Source organism: Taudactylus pleione, unplaced genomic scaffold (genome assembly GCF_031769625.1).
Source record: "Taudactylus pleione unplaced genomic scaffold, aTauple2 ptg000372l, whole genome shotgun sequence".
NCBI lineage: Eukaryota > Metazoa > Chordata > Amphibia > Anura > Myobatrachidae > Taudactylus > Taudactylus pleione.
The window spans coordinates 11,503,866-11,527,403 of NW_028284773.1; the positions used below are offsets into that span (position 1 = coordinate 11,503,866).

Consider the following 23,538-nt stretch of genomic DNA (forward strand, 5'->3'; position numbering starts at 1 on the left):
ATATATAAATGATCATACCAGTTGCTCTCCATTTGGAAAAAAAATATATGAGGCTCGTATAAGACCTGTTTTTTTGCCTTCTTACCCTAGATCACAGGTTCTCATACTCGGTCCTCAGGACCACAAACTCTGTACGTCCACATAGTCTCTGGGCTGGCCACTCCCAAAAAACGGAACGTACACATGCCCCGTTTCTGGGAACGCCAGTTGACCCCGCACTGCCCCTTAAATACCTCTGCCTGTCAATCAGGCAGAGGCATTCAAAGGCTAGCGTGCATGTTGGCAGGACCCATTGTGCACACTCGCAGAATGGGTCCTGCCCTAGATTGTGTGCTTTTTCCCCAATTTTCCACATTTTCTTTCATTGTGCTACTTTTTTCTAAATTTTCAAAGCCAAAGTTGTGAACATTAATGGCCAGACTGCATTAATGGATTCTGTATGTGTGCAGCCTTCTCCTCCGTTATGTCATCATGTCACATCCCTGCCTATCATGGATAGTGATTCCAAGAGTTGTGTAAGTTACTGAGGGCCTGATTCAGAGCCGGACGCTATTTGCGCTCGCTCGGTCAGAAAAAGGGTCCGGCTATTTAAATTGAGCGCTCGCTCTTTGCGGTCTGTTGACGCCTCTATGTGTGAGCGAGCGAACGAAACATGCGCTCGCTATTTTGTAAAGACACCCCCTGGCCGCTCGCATCATACGTCATCTCCGCTATTTATTTGATTAATCGAGTACATCGAAAGGCATCTGAACTGCTCGCAGTGCTTGTGGTAGGTTTATCCTACCGCAATCATGCGAACAGTTCAGGCTAAGAGACAACCAAGTGACGTGGTCGATGACGCTGCTTTGTTAATTATGCACACCCTTAAAACGCCCGTGTTGACCGTTTGGCACGCCTGCGTTCGGATCTCCACTCCCCGTTTTCAAGCACCTTCCCTTGTTACCACCCACAAACGCCTCATCCTGTCACTCAAATTAGCAGGCACTCGCTATTTGGCGAGTGCTCGATTTCCGATCATACTGACTGGTTGGCGCATGCGCATTATGACCCATACGCATGCGCAGTTGTGCGAACATCGTTTGGAGCGAACGAGCGGCCGCTTACGAGTGGCTCTGAATCAGGCCCTGAGTTAGGAAAGATCAGCGATAAGGAAGCCTTCGAATACTGGCCCTGAGTGGCAAGAGTTAACGCTTTGATACACTAGTCTCTGCCAATACATGTACTTTACTGATACTTGTTCCGTTATTGTCATCTCAGGGTGGCAGTAACTGAAGAAAATTAATTAAAACAGTTTTAAAATTTATTTAAAATAGTTTCAATGGTCAATATTTTTGAAACAAGTTATTTAAATTAAAAGATTGTTCAGCTGCCTCAGCGTTACTAGCCCAAAGCGATAAAGGTTATCCACTTTGCATTGCCAGTTGCATGATGTGTGCATGTGACCCATGTAACCAGTTTGTGCATGTGCAGTTCCTTCTAACATTCTCATTCCTTCACCGTTGCCCCATCTCATTGTAACATTTTGTATTCTTTCCTCATTCACAAGCTTTTCCTCATTCTTACTGTAATAATTTTTTATCTCTTATTTTTTTTTTAACATTTTTCTACAGCACCTCTCCATTTACCAATTTTTCAGCACCGTAACAGGATTTACTGCACCCTGTGCCAGCTACACCCCTTGAGTGCATGAATTCATGTAGAAGGGGCTTGTCTGCCAGCCCCGGGAGTTACAATACTGCCCGGAGCATCCTCAGAATGCTCCAGGGGGCTGTAAGAGCTACAGCAGCGATTCTGGCTTCAGGGTCAAAGCATCCTGCTACAGGGGCTGAATGGCAGCTTTTTGCCTGGAGGGCATATTCAAGTAATTGGCCCTGTTTTTTCTATCAGTGCATCACAATGGGAAACAGGACATGACAAAAATAAATCTGTAGGCATGATCTGCCTAATGTGAAGGTAGTTTCAATAGCCAGTAAAATAAATGAAAAATTGTTATGTCAAGCAAATACAACACCTACCAGCCGCATCTGACGGTGATGGGCATGTCGCAGGCATGTCGGGGTCAGGAACTGCGTTGAGAGTTGTAGTTCAACTGACGCCAACAACAATGAACTGACAGACATTCTGCACCTGCATATGGCAGGTGCAATATCCGATGGTGCGGCTGCGTCTTTTTGACCACATCAGCAGTTTCATGCCTTTGCCGGTGTGCATCTCAATAGGACGCCCAACGGCTACAACATTACCATACAGGGGCAGTAGCAGCTACTAGTTACTCTGCTGCGTCCACTTCTGAATCATGTCTTCGGTCTCCCTGCTTATGTTTTCTCCCTACATATTTTGTTGACTGTATATACCAACCATGCACGATATGCATAATTACCATAACTGTTACTCTATCAAGGCGGTATGTATCATTGGTTTTACAGCATTTTTACTAAAGAAAACTGCTGTTTTTGGAGGTTTACTACAATATAGATGTTCCGCCATATGTATTAAAAAGACCCATAGCAGATATTGGAGATATTTACCGCGGACTAGCGGGACAGCTAGCCTCATAATATTCTATGTGGCCATATGCATCAAGCTCTGGAAAGTGTACCTCTATAGACAGCATTGCTTATGGAAGTCTATGGGTTCCTTTATGCAGCAAGTCCTAGTGCATGTGCAATAGGACTCCTGGGTCATAAACCTGGAAGTCAATACTTCACAGGGACAGCTCCCACTGTGCGCATTGTGCATGCAATTGCCACATCAACAGGAAAGAATAGAACTGGGAATAAAGGGACGGGGATGAGAGGGACAGTAGGAGCTGAGCATAGGAGGGGTGAAGCGCGCACGCACACACTAGTAAAAGGGACTTGGCACATCGATCTCCCTCCTGCCCTGCTGTATACTAACCCCAGCCCAGAGACTTCCTCCGTACTCTCCGGCTGCATTGTCCCATATCTGTTGTGGGAATGCATGCGCCACAGTTTCAAATGTGGGACAGACCTTAGTCGATAGAGATATGTACATATATATATGTTCAAAACAGTAAAGAGGACTACTAATGCAGATAACAGTGTATTCAAATAAAATAACAATAACATGTGACTTACCTTCCAAAGTATATGGCAGCTCCCACCCATGCTGAGGCTGTGTATGGAAGGTCATGATGCTTGGCTTTTCCCTTTTACACTTTTCAGCTGGACCATTCGCACCGTTTGCGGCCCGCTCTGAGCCTGAATTAATTTAATTTTGCTCAGAGCCCTATAGAGTTGTGAGCACTTTTATCTGGGCTGCCGTCAAGCGTGGCCACTGTCGAAATGACTCGCACCTACGAGAACATCGCATGGAATGGGATTGACCCCTAAGGAGGAGGGGTGCCGCGAGGAGGGGGGGCATTTGGAAGGGGTAAAGAGAGGATGAAAGGGGAACTGGGCAAGGGGGCAGGAGAGGAAGCCGATGGGAGGGGGATGCAGTGAAGCACATAGGAAGCAGGAGGTGACATACGCACTAAGCAACTGAACGAGTCTGGTCAAAGGGGAGGGGACTGATCACAGACAGCAACTAACTAGCCACTGATTGTGTTGGGGGCAGGGCCGCAGCTGGGTACAAGGGGAGAGCTCTAGCCCCGTAGCAACAGCAAACAGCACCCTATGGCTGACAGACATTTTATCTCACATGCTCACACCATTAGCTTTCATGGCCATACATTGTGAAATATGTCACAGTGTATGGCCACATGATATCTGGGTTCCTCCCCTGGGGAGGAAACTTTTCCCCGTTCCTCCTCTGTGAAGTAACAGGGGAAATACCCGAAGTTGCACATACACTGCCCAATGCGACCGATTAGCAGCTCTTACATCATTGGATCTTTCGAACATGCCCGACGATTTGGCATGTCCGTGGTCAATCGCACAAATACACTGTACAATTATCTTTCCGATCGCCAATATCTGGTGGATCGGCAAGATAAATCTATAATGTATGCCCAGCATTTGATGGGATTTTATATTATATTTACGGTATACAATTGTTCTTAAAAATAAACATAACTTGTTATCTAAAACAAGGTAAGTGGGATAAGGTAGATACTCACAGTTAGTATGAATGGGCTTTCTGAAAGGTCTTCCTTTGGAGAACACAACTTCGACAATGATCAGGTTTATCCCACTCACAGGCCAGAGTGTTGTGGTCAGGAAGTTTTGAGAGTTACCGTGTACTGTGTGGTTGACATAACTTTGGTTTTGAAGAATACATGCACTGAATCATATGAAATATACAAAGCAATTTATTATTTGTTAAACATAATACTGAAAGAAAAAAAAACACAAAAACATATTTGATCCTTCTATGGATTTAGCATAATAAACAATAGATCTGAATAGATTATCATTGTTATTTAGATACCACAAGGGATCCAAAGCACCATACAGACGTGTGACACATACAAGTTGTATAAGTACAAAATAGTATATAATTACATAAATACATAATTACATAAACACAGTGTTCAAATTACATAGTGAATACAAATGAGAGGGCCTGCTTGCTACAGCTTATCTGGGCAATAAGGGAGTTGCAGAAGTCAAAAGATCAGTGTTTCTTTGCTCAGTGTCTACGAAAGGCTTATGTAAAGCAAAATAATGGAATTATAACAATCATCTAGTGCAGGCTCAGAGCAGGGTGAAAATGTGCCCTGAGCCGGCCCACCTTCCCACTCATGTGACGGTATGAAGTCACATTGAGGTAACGTGGCCTCTCTGACCAGACAAAAGCTGAGCTAACCAAATATAGGTGCTAGGGGGCGATGGCAGTGCCGCCCCCTTGTCAGTAGCACCAATCGAAAACTCCTAGTTACAGTCCTGATCTAGTTGATCTACCATTTTTGGCCTGAACTAATATTCAGTCAACATAATTGAAGCATTAAGCATAGGACCTTAGTGGTGTCTTTAGTTTCTAGTGATTTCATAGGCTGAATGTTAAAACTTTAAATTTAACTCTCGTTTAAAATCACTGTCTGTGTTATGTGAAGGTACCAAGTGCACTTTAATTGAGGCAGGAAGATGTCAAATTGAAAAAAAACTTGAGGCCTGATAAACATATTTTGTTTAACCCAGGAGGCCATGAATTGTACAGAATTTTTCTGCTATATACTGTACTGTACTCTTCAGTGACCGTCCCAGTGACGATCCATAATATTCTGTGTAAAAAGTGTTTTTTCTATCTGCAGGCTTCAGTTACATAACTCCAGGCCTAATTTTGTATACATTGTGAGTAAAGAAAAAGGGGGGGGGGGGGGGAGGAGAAAGGGGGAAGTCCACCACACAGGTAAGAGGACTACTTTTACTCCTATAGCTAAATTAAATTGTTACATAAAATATAACCTTTATTATCAAATTAGAACAATATTAAAATTGACTTAGAAGACAAACACCAAAACACAAGTGTAAGGTGTGAATGAGGGTGTGAGGGGACAAAAAATATACGTAATAAAATACACCCAGGATCCAGATATTGAAAAATTTGAATTCACTGCAGTAAATTAAAATTTTTCAATATCTGGATCTTGGGTGTATTTTATTACGTATATTTTTTGTTATTTGTATATGTTAATCATTTGCTGTCATATTTCGCCACCACAATAGGGACGATCCCTCATACCCTCATTGCGTATCATTCACCTCATACCCTTGTATTTTGGCGTTTGTCTTGTAAGTAAATTTTAACATTGTTCTAATTTTATAATAAAGGTTATATAAAGGTTATGAAACATTAAATTAATTTAGCTATAAGAGTGCTCCCCAATAGAGTCTTTTTTGGTCGCAGAGACCTTCTTTTCCTCAAACTATTTTTTTATACAACAGATACAAACACTGTTATAATTCGTAAAATAATAGCAATGATGGATTATGTATCTGACATTTTAGGGACAAGCAAAGTAATATTAAACCCCCTATAAATTAATGTACTTATCACCTTAATTAAATCCCATCTGTCACTGAAATTTGCACAATAAAGCAGTTCTTAAATGCTCACCTGAAGACGTCACTTTCATTGTACCATGATTGTTGCTGCACCAGTAAGAATGCACTGGTCTGTATAATGAGGGAGAATGCAATGTGGATGAACACTGACAGCAGTAATGGAGGAGAGCTAAGACTCATTGCTGGTCTGTAAGGGGCTAGCTTTGAAGCAGGACCAGATAAACTCACTGTTGAACAATCCGAAAACAATACATTTTAGAAAATGTGTACCTATCATACATGCTCACAGTCCTAAACATTTGCTCTAACAGGTTTCATTTTTCACAATTTATATGCAGTGGAAAAGAATAAGTATCCAGGACCTGTCAATTTGAATTTATAGTGGGGTTACTCTATCTAAACTACGCTTCAGCTGGCAAGGCCGCATCATATACGACTGCGCTACCCCACTGTGTCACCCGGCTTTAGAAGAAAAGATCAGTTCTGTACAAGTGTGGATTACCGCTGACTCCCCAGCCTCTCCCAGGAGTGATGCAGCAGTCTGCGACCACCAATATCACTTCCGGAATCTCGCCCCAGAATGTCGTGTGAAAGGCACTTCCGGGTGCATGCGCCGGGGATCACAGTGCGAGGAGGGGAACTTAGTTCCCCTCCAAGCACTATTTAGCTAATCTCTGCAAGTGCAGAGATCAGATGCAGCAGTGTGGAGTCCCCCCTGACACATACTCTGCTGGACCCTGCATGTGGGGGAGGGGGGTATATGCCCATGGAGGGGTGAGATGGGGGATCTAGCATCAGTGGGGATGGTGGAGGTGTTTATCAAGAAGAAATATGAGGCTGCAGGTGGGTAAAATAATAAAATAAATTACATTGGTCACAGGGTAGGAGGAGGTGGGGGGTTCAAAAAACAGGGGCTTTTTACAGGGAGGGAGGGTTCATTTATAGTTATACAGTGCATCCGGAAAGTATTCACAGCGCTTCACTTTTTCAACATTTTGTTATGTTACAGCCTTATTTCAAAATTGAATAAATTCATTTTTTGTCCTCAAAATTCTACACACAATACCCCATAATGACAACATGTAAAAGACATGGAGGTGACACAAACAAGGAAATATGCTCAGTAGCTCATTTCTAAGATGGAGACTAGACAGGAAAGGGCTGGTGAAACTGTCTCATAGGCCACTTTGATCTATATCCTATCAACAGGTCAATGTACAGTACATAACATCTAATTATGTTGCTGTTTACTGGATTTTACTAGCCCATATAAATCATCTTAATGATCGTTAGAGTCAGTTCCTGGATTAAAGAAAGATGAATTGCACAAATTAATAACAAAATAGCATACACAAAAATATTACATTAGATAATATGACTTGAAAATTACTTGTAATCTTACATTTTTATTTTACACTTATGTTTCTGCTATATGCAATAAAGTAATCACAATCACACAGGATGTTAATACAATGTACATATTGTGGATCCATTTGATAGCTAGTGGAGGTCAGTGGTCTTTGTACACAATGGTAATATTGCTACATTGGAGGCAGATTATAATAATAAGTTTATTTATATAGCGCTGTTCTCCAAAAGGATTCAAACCATTTTACAGAAATCATGAACAGAATGGAGACATGAGGAAACCATTTTGAGTTATACACTCCAAGGATTATTTGTCCTGTCCACATTGGTACCAGATGAGACATTCATCTTGTGGAGCACTACATAGGTTACACTGGGTGGAATAGGCAATGCCTGGACAAGATCATATGTAATGGGGGAGCTAAAGCAGTGGTTCTCAAACTCGGTCCTCAGGACCCCACACAGGTCATGTTTTCCAGGTCAGCCAGCAGGTGTACAGGTGTAGTCATTACTCACTGACACATTTAAAAGATCCACAAGGTGGAGCTAATTATTACACTTGTGACTCTGTGAGGAGACATGGAAACCATGCACTGTTTGGGGTCCTGAAGACTGAGTTTAAGAACCTGTGAGCTACAGAATACTAAAGTGAGATACAGGAGCCTTACAAAATCAGCAGATCCATGCATTGTTCATACTACCCATGAGAGTATCAGATAAGGCAGCCATCTACATGTGTTACAGTGTGAGAGATAAGCAATACATGGAAGTAAGACATATAAGGGTAAGTTAACAAATGAATAAACTCTTCCATGGGTTGTTCACCCTGCCCATGGAAGTGCCGGGTGAGGCAGCCATCTGGGGCACACTACATAGGTAAAGGGGCAGGATGAACAATTTGTAAAAAGCACTATACACAGTGGTGAAATCAAAGACATAAATAAATAGATAAATAATAATTGAGGACACAGAGATGAACACAGAATGGGACAATGAAAGGATGGTAGAGTAGGGGACAAGAGATGATAGTGTAGTATAGAGAGATATGGAAAGCAGTTAACGTATTGCAAGTAGAAGTACATGGTAACAACAGATTAACAGCACAGTTGAGATACTGCAAAATGATTGAGGACACATTGCTGAAATAGTAATAATAATTCACAATGCCATGTAATAATGGATAAAATTGGCAGGTGAAATTGCAGTAGGGTGTAGAAGTTGCATACATAGGGTGCATGTATGAGAAATTGTTTAGTTTGAGGTAGAGATGTGTAGAATAATACAAATAGGCTGAAATTATGCTATGAAATAATAATAATAATTATTATTATGCCACAAAATATCTGTAGTGCCATATAAGGAAAATACATGGTACCACTGTAACTTGACATATAAGTACAATACAATGTAAATTTATATATATTGCAAACACCACACAGGAGTAAAATAACAGATAAGTCAGGGTAAGGACAAGGCGTGATGGTAGGGAAACTCACTGTATCTTGTAGGACAAGAAGACTGCCCTGCTAGTGAGAGCTTACATACTTAGCAGAGGAGTGGACAATTGGTAGGTGAACGTGGAGGAACAGCAGAACAAGGGCAGAGGTACAGTAAGTAGAGATTTAGGAAGAGGTCTAGTATGCTCTAATGAAAATGTATATTTTCAGTGCACTTTGAAGCTGACAAGACAGGTATAAAAGTTTTGCTTGGCAGGCACTGTGGGCCTGATTCAGAGCCGCTCGTAAGCGGCCGCTCGTTCGCTCTGAGCGATGTTCGCACAACTGCGCATGTGTATGGGTCGTAATGCGAATGCGCAAAACAGTTATTGCAATCGGAAATCGTGCGCTCGCAAAACAGCGAGGGGCTGCTAATTTGATTGACAGAATGTACCGTTCGTGGGTGGTAACAGGGGAAGGTGTTTGAAAACGGGGGAGTGGAGATCCGAACGCAGGCGTGCCTAACGGTCAAAAGGGCGTTTAATGGGAGTGCATAATTAGTAAAGGAGCGTCATCGACCAGGTCACTTGGTTGTCTTTTAGCCTGAACTGCTCGCAGTGATAGCGGCAAGAAAATCCTACCACAAGCACTGCGAGCAGTTCTGATGCCTTTCGATGTACCCGATTAATCAAATAAATACCGGAGATGACGTGTGATGTGAATGGCAAAGGGGCGTCTTTACAAAATAGCGAGCGCATTTTTCGTTCGCTCGCTCAGACATAGAGGCATCAACAAACCGCAAAGAGCGAGCGCTCAATTTAAATAGCCGGCCCCTTTTTTGGAACGACCGTCTGCAAATAGCATCCGGCTCTGAATCAGGCCCTGAATTCCAGAGGAGTTGGGTGGACAGGGAGAAAACTTGAAGGTTGGCATGAGAGGTGGCTATTAGTGTGGAGGTGAGACAGTAATCAGTACAAGAGGGGCGGGGGTGGAACTGTAGGCAGATATGTGGTTGCAAATATACAGTAGAAGGGGAGGATTGATTGACTTGAGGTACTTTGAGGGAATTATATTTGAGTCTGAGGAGTTTAAAATGGATCCAGAGGGGGATAGGGAGCTATTGAATAAGTTACAGATGGGTGAGGCCAGCATTGAGCAACAAGAGAGGAAAATTAGATGAGCAGCGGTGTTCAAGATAGACTGCAATAAGGTGAGACAAGTTTGGTGGAGGCCAGAAAGTATAAGGATACAGCAGTTGAGGCAGGAGATAAGAAAAATCCATATCCTAAAGATGTTGCAGAGAGTGAATGACATGTAGACTGTGAATGGTGAAGAAGAGAGAGAAGTCAAGGATGGCACCCAAACAGCACACTTGAGGGACAGACAGAAAGGAGAGGATATAAACAGAAATAGAGAGTGGTAGGAGATGAGGTGCAGAAATTGGTTTAGGTCTGGTATAATTTGAGAAATTGCTGAGTCATTCAGGATGAAGAGACATGAGAAATGATGGAAGGAGGTCAGGGGAACAATAGTACATTTGAATGTTATAAGCATAAAGGGGAAATTGGAGACCTAGAAGCTGATAACGTTAAGAATGTTGGAGGTGTAAAGGAAGAAGAGGAGGAGGGCAAGGATGGGCCATTGGAAGGGCCATTAGATGAAAGACTGGAGGAGTTCCTTTGAATGGAAGGTTTGAAAGGGAAGACGATGATCAACAGTATCAAAGTCAGCAGGCTGATCTAACAGGGTGAGACATTAGAAGTGAACATTGACTTTGGCAGTAAAAAGGTCATTCTTGACATTGGTGAGGGCAGATTCTGTGAACCGAGGGCCAGATTTTGTGAACTGGAGGGTAAAGAAGGTAATGGAAGAAAGGTATATAGTGAGTCAGAAATAGACATTCCTTTTTAGGTGCTGAGATAAGGCAGTAGTTTGATAGAAAATTAGGGTTAAGTGAGGGTTTCCTAAGGATGGATGAGACAAGAGAGTGCTTAAAGGAGGAGGGTACAGTTGTAGAAGAGAGGGACAGCTTGAAGAGATGGGTAAGGTGGGAGCAGGCTTCAAGAGAGTGGGAGCAAAGGAGGTAATGGAGCCCAAGGGGAAAGTGAAGGGGGGAGATGATGAGAGGAGGACACAGGTGTTGTCCCCAATGGTGAAGGATAAGAAGGACAAGGTATAAAGGTAAGTGTGGGAAGGGAGAAAAAGAAGGGGTTTTGAGAGAGGAGGTGTGCTTGTGGATGGTGTCAATCTTGGATGTGAAGTGGGTAGTGACTCAAGGGCAGAATGTGAGGAGTAGGAAGACAAAGGGGGGAGTTAATGTCTTAAATAATAGGAGGTGATTGGAGGACTGGGAGGAGTTGAGACACCTAAAGTATAGGACTGTTTAACATTGGTAATTGCAGAGCTGTAGGGAGAGTATGAATATCAAAGAACAATTTCCTCCAGTACCATTTTGCAGTGCAGGAGCATTATTGAAGATAGTGTGTAAACTTAAAATACTAGCATTGCAGTGCAGTCTGCTGGACAAGAGAAAAGGCAGGGTCAGCAGATTCAAAATCGTACTGTAGGTGATAGGGGTGGTGTTGTAAAAGGAGAAAGTTTAGTCAGGGCAAGAGAGAGTGGACATACAGTAGGAGATACTTCAGTTAGGAGGAGAATAAAGCAGAGTTATGACCATCATGGTTGCATTTGGAAGTAGGAGGTGGGACCATGGGGATGCAAGTTTTTATGGCATCAGCAAAGAATATGTGAAAGAGGTGGATTTATTGGACCTCTACAGAAGTCTCAGGGGGTAGGACATGGAAGTGCAGCCAGGGGAGATAAGGACTCCCACACCACCATCTTGCAAGTCACCAGGATGAGGGTGTGAGTGAGACAACCCCACAAATGAGAGAGCAGTGGGGAAATTGGTGTGGACAGTAGAGCCAGGTGGACTTGAAAAATGAATAAAAGAGAGAGGAGGCATCCATATTGTAGTATTCCAAAGTGTACACTTTAGTAGAGATGGATTAAGGGTGGGTCATGGGTGGCACGCTCTCTGGGGCCTCCCAGACCTACAAATGGATAATTGGCTGTTAGCCATCCTAGGCATCAGATGCTCATCAGCATACCTCCCCCTCTGTGCACAATTAAAAAGGCAGGCAGGTATTTCATGACCAAGCAAATCAAATTCTCTTTAATGCTATCCCTAACATTACAAATATTTTTGAATGATGGGGGAGCAAAAATTCTCTTTGTATAGTGTATAAATGCTTTATTATGACAGTAATTGTGATGCTCTCTGTATTGTAGAGTGGTCACAAAAATTCTCTCTGCATTTTATGGTTGTCATAACAGCACTATTGGTATTGTATGGGGGGGTCACAATTATATTCTCTGTATTGTATAGGGGTCATTGTGATGCTCTATGTACTGTATGGCAGTCACTAGGTTGAGCTCTGTATTATATGACTGACACAAAGGGTCAGAATCTGTTAGACATATCATTTTGATATTGCAACCATTGTTCTCAACTGTGTTTACTATACATGCACTGATGACACTTGTATATTATACAGGTGTCATCAGTGTTCATGATTTTAAGAAGATATGGGGTTGATGTATCAAGCAGTGAAAAGAGTGGACAAGTGGAGAAGTTGCCCATAGCAACCAATCAGCTTTCAGCTAGCATTTATCAAGTACATTCTTGGTATAAGGTGTTTGGTTGCTATGGGCAACTTCTCCACTGGTTCACTTCTATACTATTTTCACTGCTTGTTACACCAACCCCCTTATCTGGCATTATAAAGTGGGAGGGGGAGAGGAATGGAAGAGGTAGTACTGTACTCATGTGTAAACAATGCTATTGTACAGTATTATAGATACTACTATGTTGTAATGTTCTCTAAAAGAGTAATACTGAGCACAACATAAATGGAAACACAGAAGTGAGAAGTTTAAGAGCAATCATTCCTCCCAAGTGTACAATTAACATGGCTCACTGCAAAACTAACTCACAATCTGACCACCTGTGTGACACACACTACACTCTCCAATCAGAAGCTCACTTTCATTTATGACTGCTGTGACTCTAGTTGTTACACCTGTGTCTGTCTATTAAAAATGTATGCATATTAAATATGCTGTGATCCAGCAGATGCAGCACAGTAAACAGTCAATTATTTTCACAAGACCTATTTCTACATTGCCAGGCATGTAAAAGAGGACTTATGTCTTACCTGGTTAAGTCCTTTTATTTGAATTGGACACAGGCAGAGACCATGGGTATAAGGTGGAGCAGGGGGAGTCCGGGCACCAACTAGTTAAACATCTTCTCCCAGCAGGCCTAGCTCCTCCCCCCTATACCCCACCCCCAGCATCAGGCAGGCTAGTTAAGTTAGCAAGCCCAAGGCAGGAGCGAGGAAGAGGACAAGGAAAACCGACTTACAAACAGACAGAGACCATGGAATGTCCCAAAGCAATCTCATTAAGGGAGAGGGATGCACCAGAGCCGTGCTGAGAACCCCTTCGACCAAAAGCCATGTCCGTGGTAGCAGTGGCCCCCTAGGTGGAGGTCTGCCTTGTCAAGCGCAAGCCTGTCAGTAGGCCTGGAGGTATGAAAACTTGTAGACCATGGCTGTTTAGCTCAGGACCTGGAAGAGTCATCCGGAGGCCTGAGAAAGGTTGGCCCTTCCCTCCGAGGAAAGGAGCGAAAATTAGAAGCTTGCGACCTACAGTAGGTCACAGAAGGGAGGAAGGTCATCCTGGATGCCGTCATTTGTGGCTACAATCCTGTCCAAAACAGGATCCCAGCAAAGGACCTGAAAGCGGAAGAGCCGCTATTTCCTCCTAAAGTCTGAGTCAGTGTGCCAGAAATCAATATGTTTTCATTTTATATTGATATTTTATTGTTATTTTCTTATGTATTTTTTATATATTCTATATATTATATTTCCCCATTTTTTACTAATTTTTTATTTCTCATACTCTTGTATTTACGATGGATATATATTTCCTCTTTTTTATGTACCGCACTTTGTATTAACCGGGACTTGGACTCTAGTAAATTGTATGCCTCCGGATCTTGGAAGGGCTGTATCGTCCGTGCCGGATCTTGGGATGTCCCTGGTCCAGATCATGTGACTTCAAAAGCTGCCGATCGGGGTTCCCAGAGGAATGGGGAGATGACGTGGCGGGCTTAGCTGTGAATGCCGGTAGCACGTGGAACTGACGCAGCTATGACAACTTCCGGTTGGAGGAACGCAAGGAAGTTACAAGCTCCGGATGCTGACAAGGAGGAAGTCCGGTTGTGACAACTTCCGGTTTCGGAGGCTAGCTCCGGATGTGAACATTCCAAAAGAGCGGGAACACATGCCATTAAGTGGGTGGAGTATCAGGTATTTATTGCAAGAAGGTTGTTTCTCTCACATGCTTCTGAGGAAGGACAATCCAGTCCCAAACGCATTAAGCTTAGTGAGAGAGTGGAGGGATGTGGACCTGTGGACCTATACCTTGAAGGACAGTTTGAGGAGCGGGTTGGTGTCTATGACCCCCATCTTTGTTTTGCTGTACTTCTAACTTCTGGTACCAGTATCCATGTTAATCCCCATACTGTGTCAACTTGGCGATGCTACATGCTTATTTATTTGTGTAACTATGTGAGTGTAATAAAAGCTTGATTTTATTTTATCTATCAAACAGAGTTACACTATATATTCCTTTCATGCTCCCTTTGAGGAAAGAAAGGTTACAGTCTTCTGAAGGGTAAAGGGGAGAAAGAAAATAACAACTCATTGACTCTGAAAGATATTTTTGGAAAAGTAAGAGACTATTTCTTTCCCCATCCCTCTTTTTGAACTACCAACAGCGCCTGTTTAGAACTCTTTTCATTTAAGAGTGCCAGAAATCAAGCCAGAGAGCTCACCTGACAGTCACCAAGGATGCTGACACCCTGAAGTCAGGACACAAGTATCTATTGTTGCCTCTCCTATATAAGAGGCCACCCTCTGATATTCTCACCTGACACAGCTGGTTCCAATGGGAAACTGAGGCTCAACCTCCAATAGCTTTACCTACCTGAGCAAAAGTTAGGGCTGGACACGCGATAGCGTTTGCAGAATATAAGTCCCTGTTGAGGGAAGTTCCATTATCCTGTCCGCAGGATCCCAAGGATGCCGAATTTGGACTAAGAAGAGTAGCGTTTTTGACACGGCGGGTCATGTGAGCATCCACTGAGCAAGAGACTCATTATACCCAGTCCACAGCAGGTAGATTATTGAAGGTGGCAATGTGCTTAAAAACCTGGAGGTGCCTATAAGGGTGAGCATTCCGTAAAAGGTCCACACGCTGCACAAAAGATGGGAATTCTACAGAAACCATCTACCGAAGCTAGAAAAGTGAAGCGCTAGCCTTAGAGGTCTTAGAGGCTGAAATATTAGACATAATGTCCCAGTGAGGAACTTCAGATTACCGGACAGGGACACAGCACCAGGAGCATTTCTAGAGAGGAGGGGGCCGGTGTGCAGTCTCCGACATGGGCCCCCTCCTCTCTGTCTGGCGGCCGGCAGCCCACTGAGCTGTGTGCGGCCAGCACTGGAGTTATAGACTTTGGGCACTAGAGTTGGCCATTTTCCCTGTACTGCGCATGCGCAAACATCGGGAGAATGTCCGCGGTGACCATTTTCCAGTCATTTTTATTGTGCCAGACCCCCGCACCGACGAGGGACTCCGGAGAGGTAAGTAATACTATGGGTGCAGGGTGTGTGTTGCAGGGCCTCCCTGGACCCTGCAACCATTATAGATACACCCCTGCACAGCACTATTTAGACTGAGATGCAGAACTACCTAGACTGGTGCCTGAAATGCAGTTCCTGTCCAGCCTCTGCTGGAAATATGCAGACACCTGCGCTTAAAGCGAGAAGGGCTGCATCCATGGCTCCTAAGGCAGAATGCTATAAAGTACCCAGCTAGGCCCCAATAGAGATACTAGTAGGGGGAGTGGTTCCTGGGGTTGCCAGTCTGTGTGACGGACACACTCTGACATTGCAGAAGATGTGCAGTAGCCCTCAGCCAACTACAACCTTACCTATAAGAGAGGTATGTAGTGTCAGGGAAAGGGAAAGAGGGGAAGTGACGACGCACAGGCAAGGATAATTAACTTGAATTACAAGTAATGTTAACCACTGTTCCTAAAATGATAAGGGGAAATTTATGAATATATATTGGCAGTGGTGGTGCTCACTAGAGTTAGTAATGGGCTGTCAAAGAACAAAAGTAGAAAGAACTCTGTTTTGGTGAGCACTCCTTATGTAGGTAAATGATTAAGTAATTAAATCTTAACTTTTAATAAATATATTAAAATGAAGAAGAAAAGATCATATCTAAACGAACAACATCAAACAAAGACCCACAAATATTACAATAAACATATAAGACAAAATGTACAAATTGATGCAATTAGCCAAAAAAACAGGATAATATCACTGTGAAAGCATCATAATAGGTTAATCTATTCAAATTGGGGCGAAATATTCAAAACATTAGACATATACACATGTATACATTTTCATATATATATATATATATATATATATATAGACATAACGGACATCACGACTGTTTGAGAAATGCAGTGTTTATGCACGGAGTGTCCTTGTTATTATTTATTGTAATTAAACAAGGCTAGTGTTGAATAGGAACCCCCATTCTCTGTAGGACTCTCAATAGCAGTATCTAACCTGTTCAACACTTAGACCTAGCCAAGTTTGACCCTCTATCGTTTTGTTTCATAAGTTAATAATAAACATAAAATATCAGGAAAGTCAGGGTATAGTGCTGCTATTCCTCATTCTGCTGCTCCTCACCTATGCAACATGCTATTTGTGAGGAGTGAGAGATTACCGGAGAGCAGTTTACCCTTAGAAACAACAGAATAACAGGGACGTTACTCAGATTTCATTTCTGCTTTTGGGTGTCATACTGTACGCATTGGACACTCAATGAGAGAACTACTGACTAGAGATTGTCCTCAGTTAACAGAGACAAAGCGGACAACACACTGACGGTAAACGACATCTGAATAATATAATTAAGCTGTATAAGGTTTTAATAGGTGTGTTGCTAACTTCTATTGTCACGTTCAGAAGTTAACTTATTTACTAATTTGGACCATAAACCATATTGCATGATGTTTAAGCAAATCACAGAGAATCACGTAACATAGGAGAAAACATGACAATTCAGCTCTGTATAGAGCGTTCAGTATTGGTCATTAAACATTCATATATACTGTGCTAGTATGATCTGCATGTCCTCAAACCTACACCCAAGCAGGTATAAGAAATTCAGTCGAGAAATGATATAGAACAAACTGTGCACCTGTTGTGTTAATGGAAGGCATTAATCAGGTACCAATGCACATAAGGAAGCACCCCTAATGTAAATTAAAAGTATAGTCACTTGTGTTAATGGAAAACATTAATTAAGGCCCTCATTCAGAGCCGTACGCTCTGAGCAGAGCGCACGCTCTGAATGAGGGCCGGGCTCCATTTTCATGGAGCGTCCTCCTGGACGCTCGTATAGCTGTGGGTCACCACCCACAGGCTATACGAGCGTGCTTTGTGATGGCCGCGATGGTCGAGACCATCGCGACCATCGAATTTGCGAGCCGGAGCCTGCGGTTGAGGTTTTCAACCGCAAGCTCCGGAGTGATTTTGGCTCTATCAGAGCCAAAATCACTCCCACTGACATCACTAGTGATGTCAGTGGGCCGGCTTCTGACGGGAGGCGTTCCCGTGGGAACGCCCCCGGCAGGGAGGCACGCCCCCGGCACGCCCACCAAAGGGGGCGTGCTGTCAATCAACATTGACAGCACGCCCCCTTTGATCGGACACAACGAGCGAAGGAATTTCCTTCGCTCGTCGCGTCTGGCGCATGCGCACGACGGAGCTCCCTCCGTCGTGCGCATGCTCAGTGCATAACATCGACCCACTTGCGAGCGGACAGCCGCTCGCGAGTGGGTCTGAATCAGGCCCTAAGTGCTTGTGCACATAAGGGAGTACCCCTAATGTAAATTAGAAGCATATTTACAACCATTTAAATGCATGTGTGGCACAATACAAGAAAAATTTGTAACCATATATAGTATATTCAAAATTGATCATTAGTATGCGCAAACATCGGGAGAATGGCCGCGGCGACCATTTTCCAGTCATTTTTATGGCGCCAGACCCCCGCACCGACTTGGGACTCCGGAGAGGTAAGTAATACTATGGGTGCAGGGTGTGTTGCAGGGCCTCCCTGGACCCAGGGGCCCGTGTGCCCCGCACACCCTGCAACCATTATAGATACACCCCTGCACAGCACTATTTAGACTGAGATGCAGAACTACCTAGACTGGTGCCTGAAATGCGGTTCCTGTCCAGCCTCTGCTGGAAATATGCAGACACCTGCTCTTAAAGCGAGAAGGGCTGCATCCATGGCTCCTAAGGCAGAATGCTATAAAGTACCCAGCTAGGCCCCAATAGAGATACTAGTAGGGGGAGTGGTTCCTGGGGTTGCCAGTCTGTGTGACGGACACACAGACTGGCAGAAGATGTGCACTAGCCCTTAGCCAACTACAACCTTACCTATAAGAGAGGTAGTCCCGGCCGGTTCCATGTGGACTGTCATGGCTGACTCTCCACAGGCTCTGTACCATGATGTGCTCTCTGTCTGGTGTTTCGCAGATTTGCGGCCAGAGTGTCAAAGTACAGAGGTACAAGTCCTGCAGTTACACATCATTGAAGCCCACTATCCCTGTGTGTGCTTTGCCCCAGGAAAACCTGGTACCACAATCCAGGGCAGCCCCACACACCAGTTAGGTAAACTATCGTGTGCAATAAAAGGGGGAGTGCAAAGAATATGACCTCACCCCACAATAAGTGGAGCTTTACAGACAAAAGATTTACTAAACTGTCACAAAATTTAGAAATAAAATGTACTCCTGAACACAAATACATGCACACAGGAACATTCAATGTTGTATCAATGGGCAATTATTGCTCAACAATCCAAACCCCAGAAATAACCAGCCCTCAGAGGAGGAGGTATACAGGGAGACAGGAGTCCTTTACTGCTCTCCAGAGACTAACATAAGCAGGCCCAGGTTAAAATGGCTGCTCAGTGTCTCAGCTGGGAGGGGGGAGAGGAGGGAGAATCCCTGTGGCATGGCTATCACAGTGAGTGAGCGTGCCAAGGGAGCAGAGAGGGGCTGAATGGGGAGAGCCTACCTCCCACTAGCTTAACCAGATCCCTAGGGCAATGGCTACGTCTAATGAAGTTCTCCATTGCCTGTGCTCTGGTGGTCTAGTGGAGGTGCCAGGCGGCCTGGACGACCGCTGTCAGCACAGCCAGTGGTCTCCCACACTGGCGGAAACATCTGCTGCAGTGCGGCTCCCCCTCTGTCCTTTGAGCACCATCCATGCTACCTCCCCGGCGTCCGACTGCGGGTCCCTGATGTGTGTTGAGGGACCAGCCGAAGTCAATGACCCACTCACCAGTGCCACGGCCTAGGACGTCTAGTGCTGCCCACTCATAGATAAAAATAGTAAAATAAAGAAAAAGAAAAGAAAAGAAGCTTAGACTACAACACAGTCTCTATTATGTGCCTTGCAAGGCACCAAGCGAAAATTGGTCTGCCTGAGGCTGGGGTAGGGGTATAGGAGGAGGAGCTAGGGCTGCTGGGAGAAGAAGTTTAACTAGTTGGTGCCCAGACTCCTCCTGCTCCAACCTGTACCCATGCTCTCTGCCTGTGTCCCCTACGGGCTGTGCAGAAGAAACGTGCAATACCAGTCTTGTGCCGAATACAAGATAACCTGAAAAGACATTCTCAGAATCTATTAAAACATTTTCATGCCATTACCAACATCTGTCAATGACAGTCTCTGTTGCCGATAACTCACTTGTTAAGATAACTGTGACAGTAATAGCAATGTCCTGCATCAGATAATGATAATTTCCAAGTAATGTTTGTTTCTGGGGAGAAAAGAAAATGATAAAAGGAATTGTACAGTTTCCATTACACGTGTCACCATGAGCAAATTACACAGTTCCTATATTATCTTACTTAAGGCCCCCATACACGGTGCGATATGGACCTTTGCGATGTGATGGCTGATCCGATGGCCGACATAACGGGCGGTCCCCACACGCGGAGCGAGTGAGAGGCCGACCGCCTGATGTTCCGGCACCGCCTCCCGCATCCGCATAGCGCTGCATGGGCTCGTACATCGCTCCCCCAGTTCAACTGAACATGCAGAAAGATATGGAGGAGTGATGTACGATCCCACAGGAGAGCGCACTGGCCGATATCATACCCACGCACAGAACAATATAGCAGCGATATCGTTCCAATACATCAGATCGACTGCTATATCGCACTGTATGGGGCCCTTTAATCCTCAAGTATGTGTTTTGAACAGAAATGAGTGAAACAGTTCAACATTGTTCCATATTTGTCGGACTTTGGCCAAATAGATTACACACAGGAGATTATATCAAACGTGCAGGGCCAGATTAGCAATGGGGTGGATGGAGCTCCAGCTCCAGGCCTCCACATAAAAATAGGCACATCGTCATGACAGCATGATGTTGACTGACCATCTGCTGTCCACACGGTCAGCAATAAATCATAAGTAGTACATTTGTATTTCTATTTACTTCACAAAGAGAAGCATTTTTTTCTTTTAAATATTTAAGGAGACTCATGGCACTGGCCACACCCACACATCACTGGTCACATCTCTGCTTCTCATAATAGGCCCTTAATCATTTTCAGCTCCAGGCTGTTAGGATCTGGGTTTGTTGTGGACCCGGGGTGGTAGTAGGAGCAACCACCTTAACAGATTTAAATTGAAACTTGGGTTTTTTAATGGGTGAATTTGCAGACATGTATACAGATAAAATAAAGTCCAGAATATTAAGAGGATGGTGATGATTAGAAACTGTAGTGAAGTATGAATGGGTGATGTCCAGGTAGTGGCAGAATTAATAGGAGTCTTTGTAATCCAAATGGTCACTGCAGGGCTGCAGACAGAAACACAGTTACTGATTGATACTGGTGAGATGAGAACCGGGGAGGTTATGGAGTAATTGGATTAGCAGCAGCTGATGAAATTAAGTGGAGAGTTGTACTGAGATGGCTCAGTGTAGAAACAGAGAGCCAGGTAAATGGAGGCAGTATAGGTTCAGGGTAACTGTAGACACAGGTCTTTTGGCAAGGAAAGGGTAAATAGAAGGTGCATGATGGTTCCAGCAAGAGACTGGGAGCAGGCAGAGCAGTGCAGGCTACTTGGAAGCTGGGATCCAGCAGGAGCACAGATGAGCACTCAAACAGACAGGTTATTCAGAAGCACAGGAACTCTCTCACAGCTTACGCTGTGAAACACGTTGCACTGGCAACTATGGGAAACTCTGAACTCCCTTAAGTACCCAGTGCAGAATTGTGATAGGTCAGAGAGAGCATGTGACATGCCAGGATTGGAGCAACTAAGTCACATGACCAGCAAGATGGCGGCATCCATACCAGAGTGGAATGGAAACACCACCAGGCCTACCCCAGCCAAAATGACACTGTGCCTGCGGAACACCTCGCACAGCCAATCCCTGCCACCAGACACCAGCCCCGCCGCCAGAAGGACAACGCCACAGCACCCTCACAGGTAATACCCATCGTCCCTTATGCCGAGAAAGCCTGGTCGTGACACAGCAAACGTGAAACTGCTGAAAGCTGAATTAGAAAAAATGTAGTGAACACATTATAGATGACTGAATTTACCCTGATGATTACTTTTTAACCAGCCTTTCCAATTTTAAACAATAAAGATTTGCAAATTGTTTCATCAAGAAACTGTTGACAATACTGCAAGTGAGTTGGTGAATTAACTTAAATAAAATTGTGCTCATCTCTGGCTTTTCTCATTCTACACTTTATTTGCATTATCTTAGAGACTTGTATATGGAATAAAAGTCCATGTTACCCAGCACTGAAATGAAAGTAATAGTTTGGAAAAGTCTTATGCCCATCATAAAAATAAATCATAAGATTCTTATACATTCTGAAGATGGAGATTCGATTTTATGTATTATTATAAAATTGGTCCCTGATATAGTTGCGGCTTTGGCAGGTGCATGTCATACCTAACGTGCATAGTGTGACCTCCAGCTTCCACTGTAAGTGCCGTGCATGTTACGTGTGATGAGCACGCACACTCCACACCAACGGAAAAGAAGAGGACAGGGAACTTGAGTGGTAAGTATAATGGTCGGGAGTTTCAGGAATGGGTGGGATGGCAGCGAGCGGAGAAGAAAAGGGGTGGGGACAGGAGAAGCTGCTAAGGGGGGCAGGGCGGCTGATGCCAAGTCAATTTATTTACTCGTATATCATAAAGCATCAATTATACAGTGGCAATGTGCTTTAATACTAGTGGAAAGAATTGTTCCTCACAACATACATATTTCACTTTAAAACATAGTAAACTATTTGTATGAGGTGATCATCATAGACAGGCGTGATACATAATCTAAGCATAATTCTTTTAAACAATGTATAAAACAATTTTGTTGATTCTTACCCAAAATAGTAGCATCATGCAAATGAGTTCAATCAGGGTATACATAATGAGGTATTTGAACAAACATATAGAAGTGACAAGTGCATTTCTTCCTTCCCTGTGTACCAATGAAAATAAGTATATTAATGAATAATAACTGTAGAATAAGAAAGGGAAAAAAAAATCAACATTTTAAACAAGCTAATTGAAGTGGACATAAATATATCCTATTAATAATAAATGTGCAGATTTAGGGGGTCATTCAGACCCACTCGCGAGCGGCAGTACGCTCGCAAGTGGGTCGATGGTCCCCACTGCGCATGCGCACGACGGAGGGAGCTCGAGACCCAGATGTTGATTGACAGCACGCCCCCTTTGGTGGGCGTGCCTCCCAGACGGGGGCGTTCCCAAGGGAACGCCTACCATCAGAAGCCGGCCCACTGACATCACTAGTGATGTCAGTGGGAGTGATTTTGGCTCTGATAGAGCCAAAATCACTCCAGGGCTTGTGGTCGAAAAACCCGACCACAGGCTGCTGGTCGCACTGGCGATGGTCGCGATGGTCAAGACCATCGCGGCCATCATCCTGCACGCTCGTATGTGCTGTGGGTGGTGACCCACAGCTATACGAGCGTCCAGGAGGACGCTCCATTTTTATGGAGGACGGCCCTCATTCAGAGCGAGCGCTCTGCTCAGAGCGTCCGGCTCTGAATGAGGGCCTTAGTTCAGTGCAATTCGGAAACTCATTCATAACAACAGCCTTGAAAAAGTGACTTAGGAATTGTTATTCGCATCTCAGTAAATGAGCAGAGGGCCTGATTCAGAGATGTACGCAATGGCAATATTTATGCAGATAGATTTGCGCATGCATGAAAGCTGTACTGCACACGTACAGCTATTGGTTTGTGATTACGCTAACACAGAAGATTCGTTCACAAAGTTAGTGACATGTAGTCAGCTTTTGGGGGAGGTGACCGGGGGTGGTAAGCAACGCAGGAATGTCAGGACTGTTTCATAGGCATGCATAAATAAGCCATTGTGAGCTCCTTTGCAGCATAAGATCTCTCAGCGTGTCAGGACAGGCAGTGTTTCAGACAGGTCAGACTTCACTCAGAAGCTGTGTGGCCACCAGATCTGTGTCGATGTTCCCGATGTTTACGCTGTTTAACACAGTGCTCAAGGTACTCTAACAGTCCA

General features: G+C 44.0%; 1 protein-coding gene across 1 annotated transcript in view; it reads right to left on the reverse strand.

The window, feature by feature from the left end:
- Positions 1-23,538, reverse strand: part of LOC148508284 (putative cation-transporting ATPase 13A5) — a 157,234-nt gene that overhangs the window by 35,246 nt on the left and 98,450 nt on the right. Inside the window, exons 17-20 of the mRNA XM_088444741.1 lie at positions 22,363-22,459; positions 19,693-19,765; positions 6,022-6,196; positions 4,082-4,245 (exon numbers count right to left, since the gene is read on the reverse strand). Of these exons, the coding sequence (XP_088300867.1) occupies positions 4,082-4,245; positions 6,022-6,196; positions 19,693-19,765; positions 22,363-22,459 (509 nt within the window). The remainder of the gene's footprint in view (positions 1-4,081; positions 4,246-6,021; positions 6,197-19,692; positions 19,766-22,362; positions 22,460-23,538) is intronic.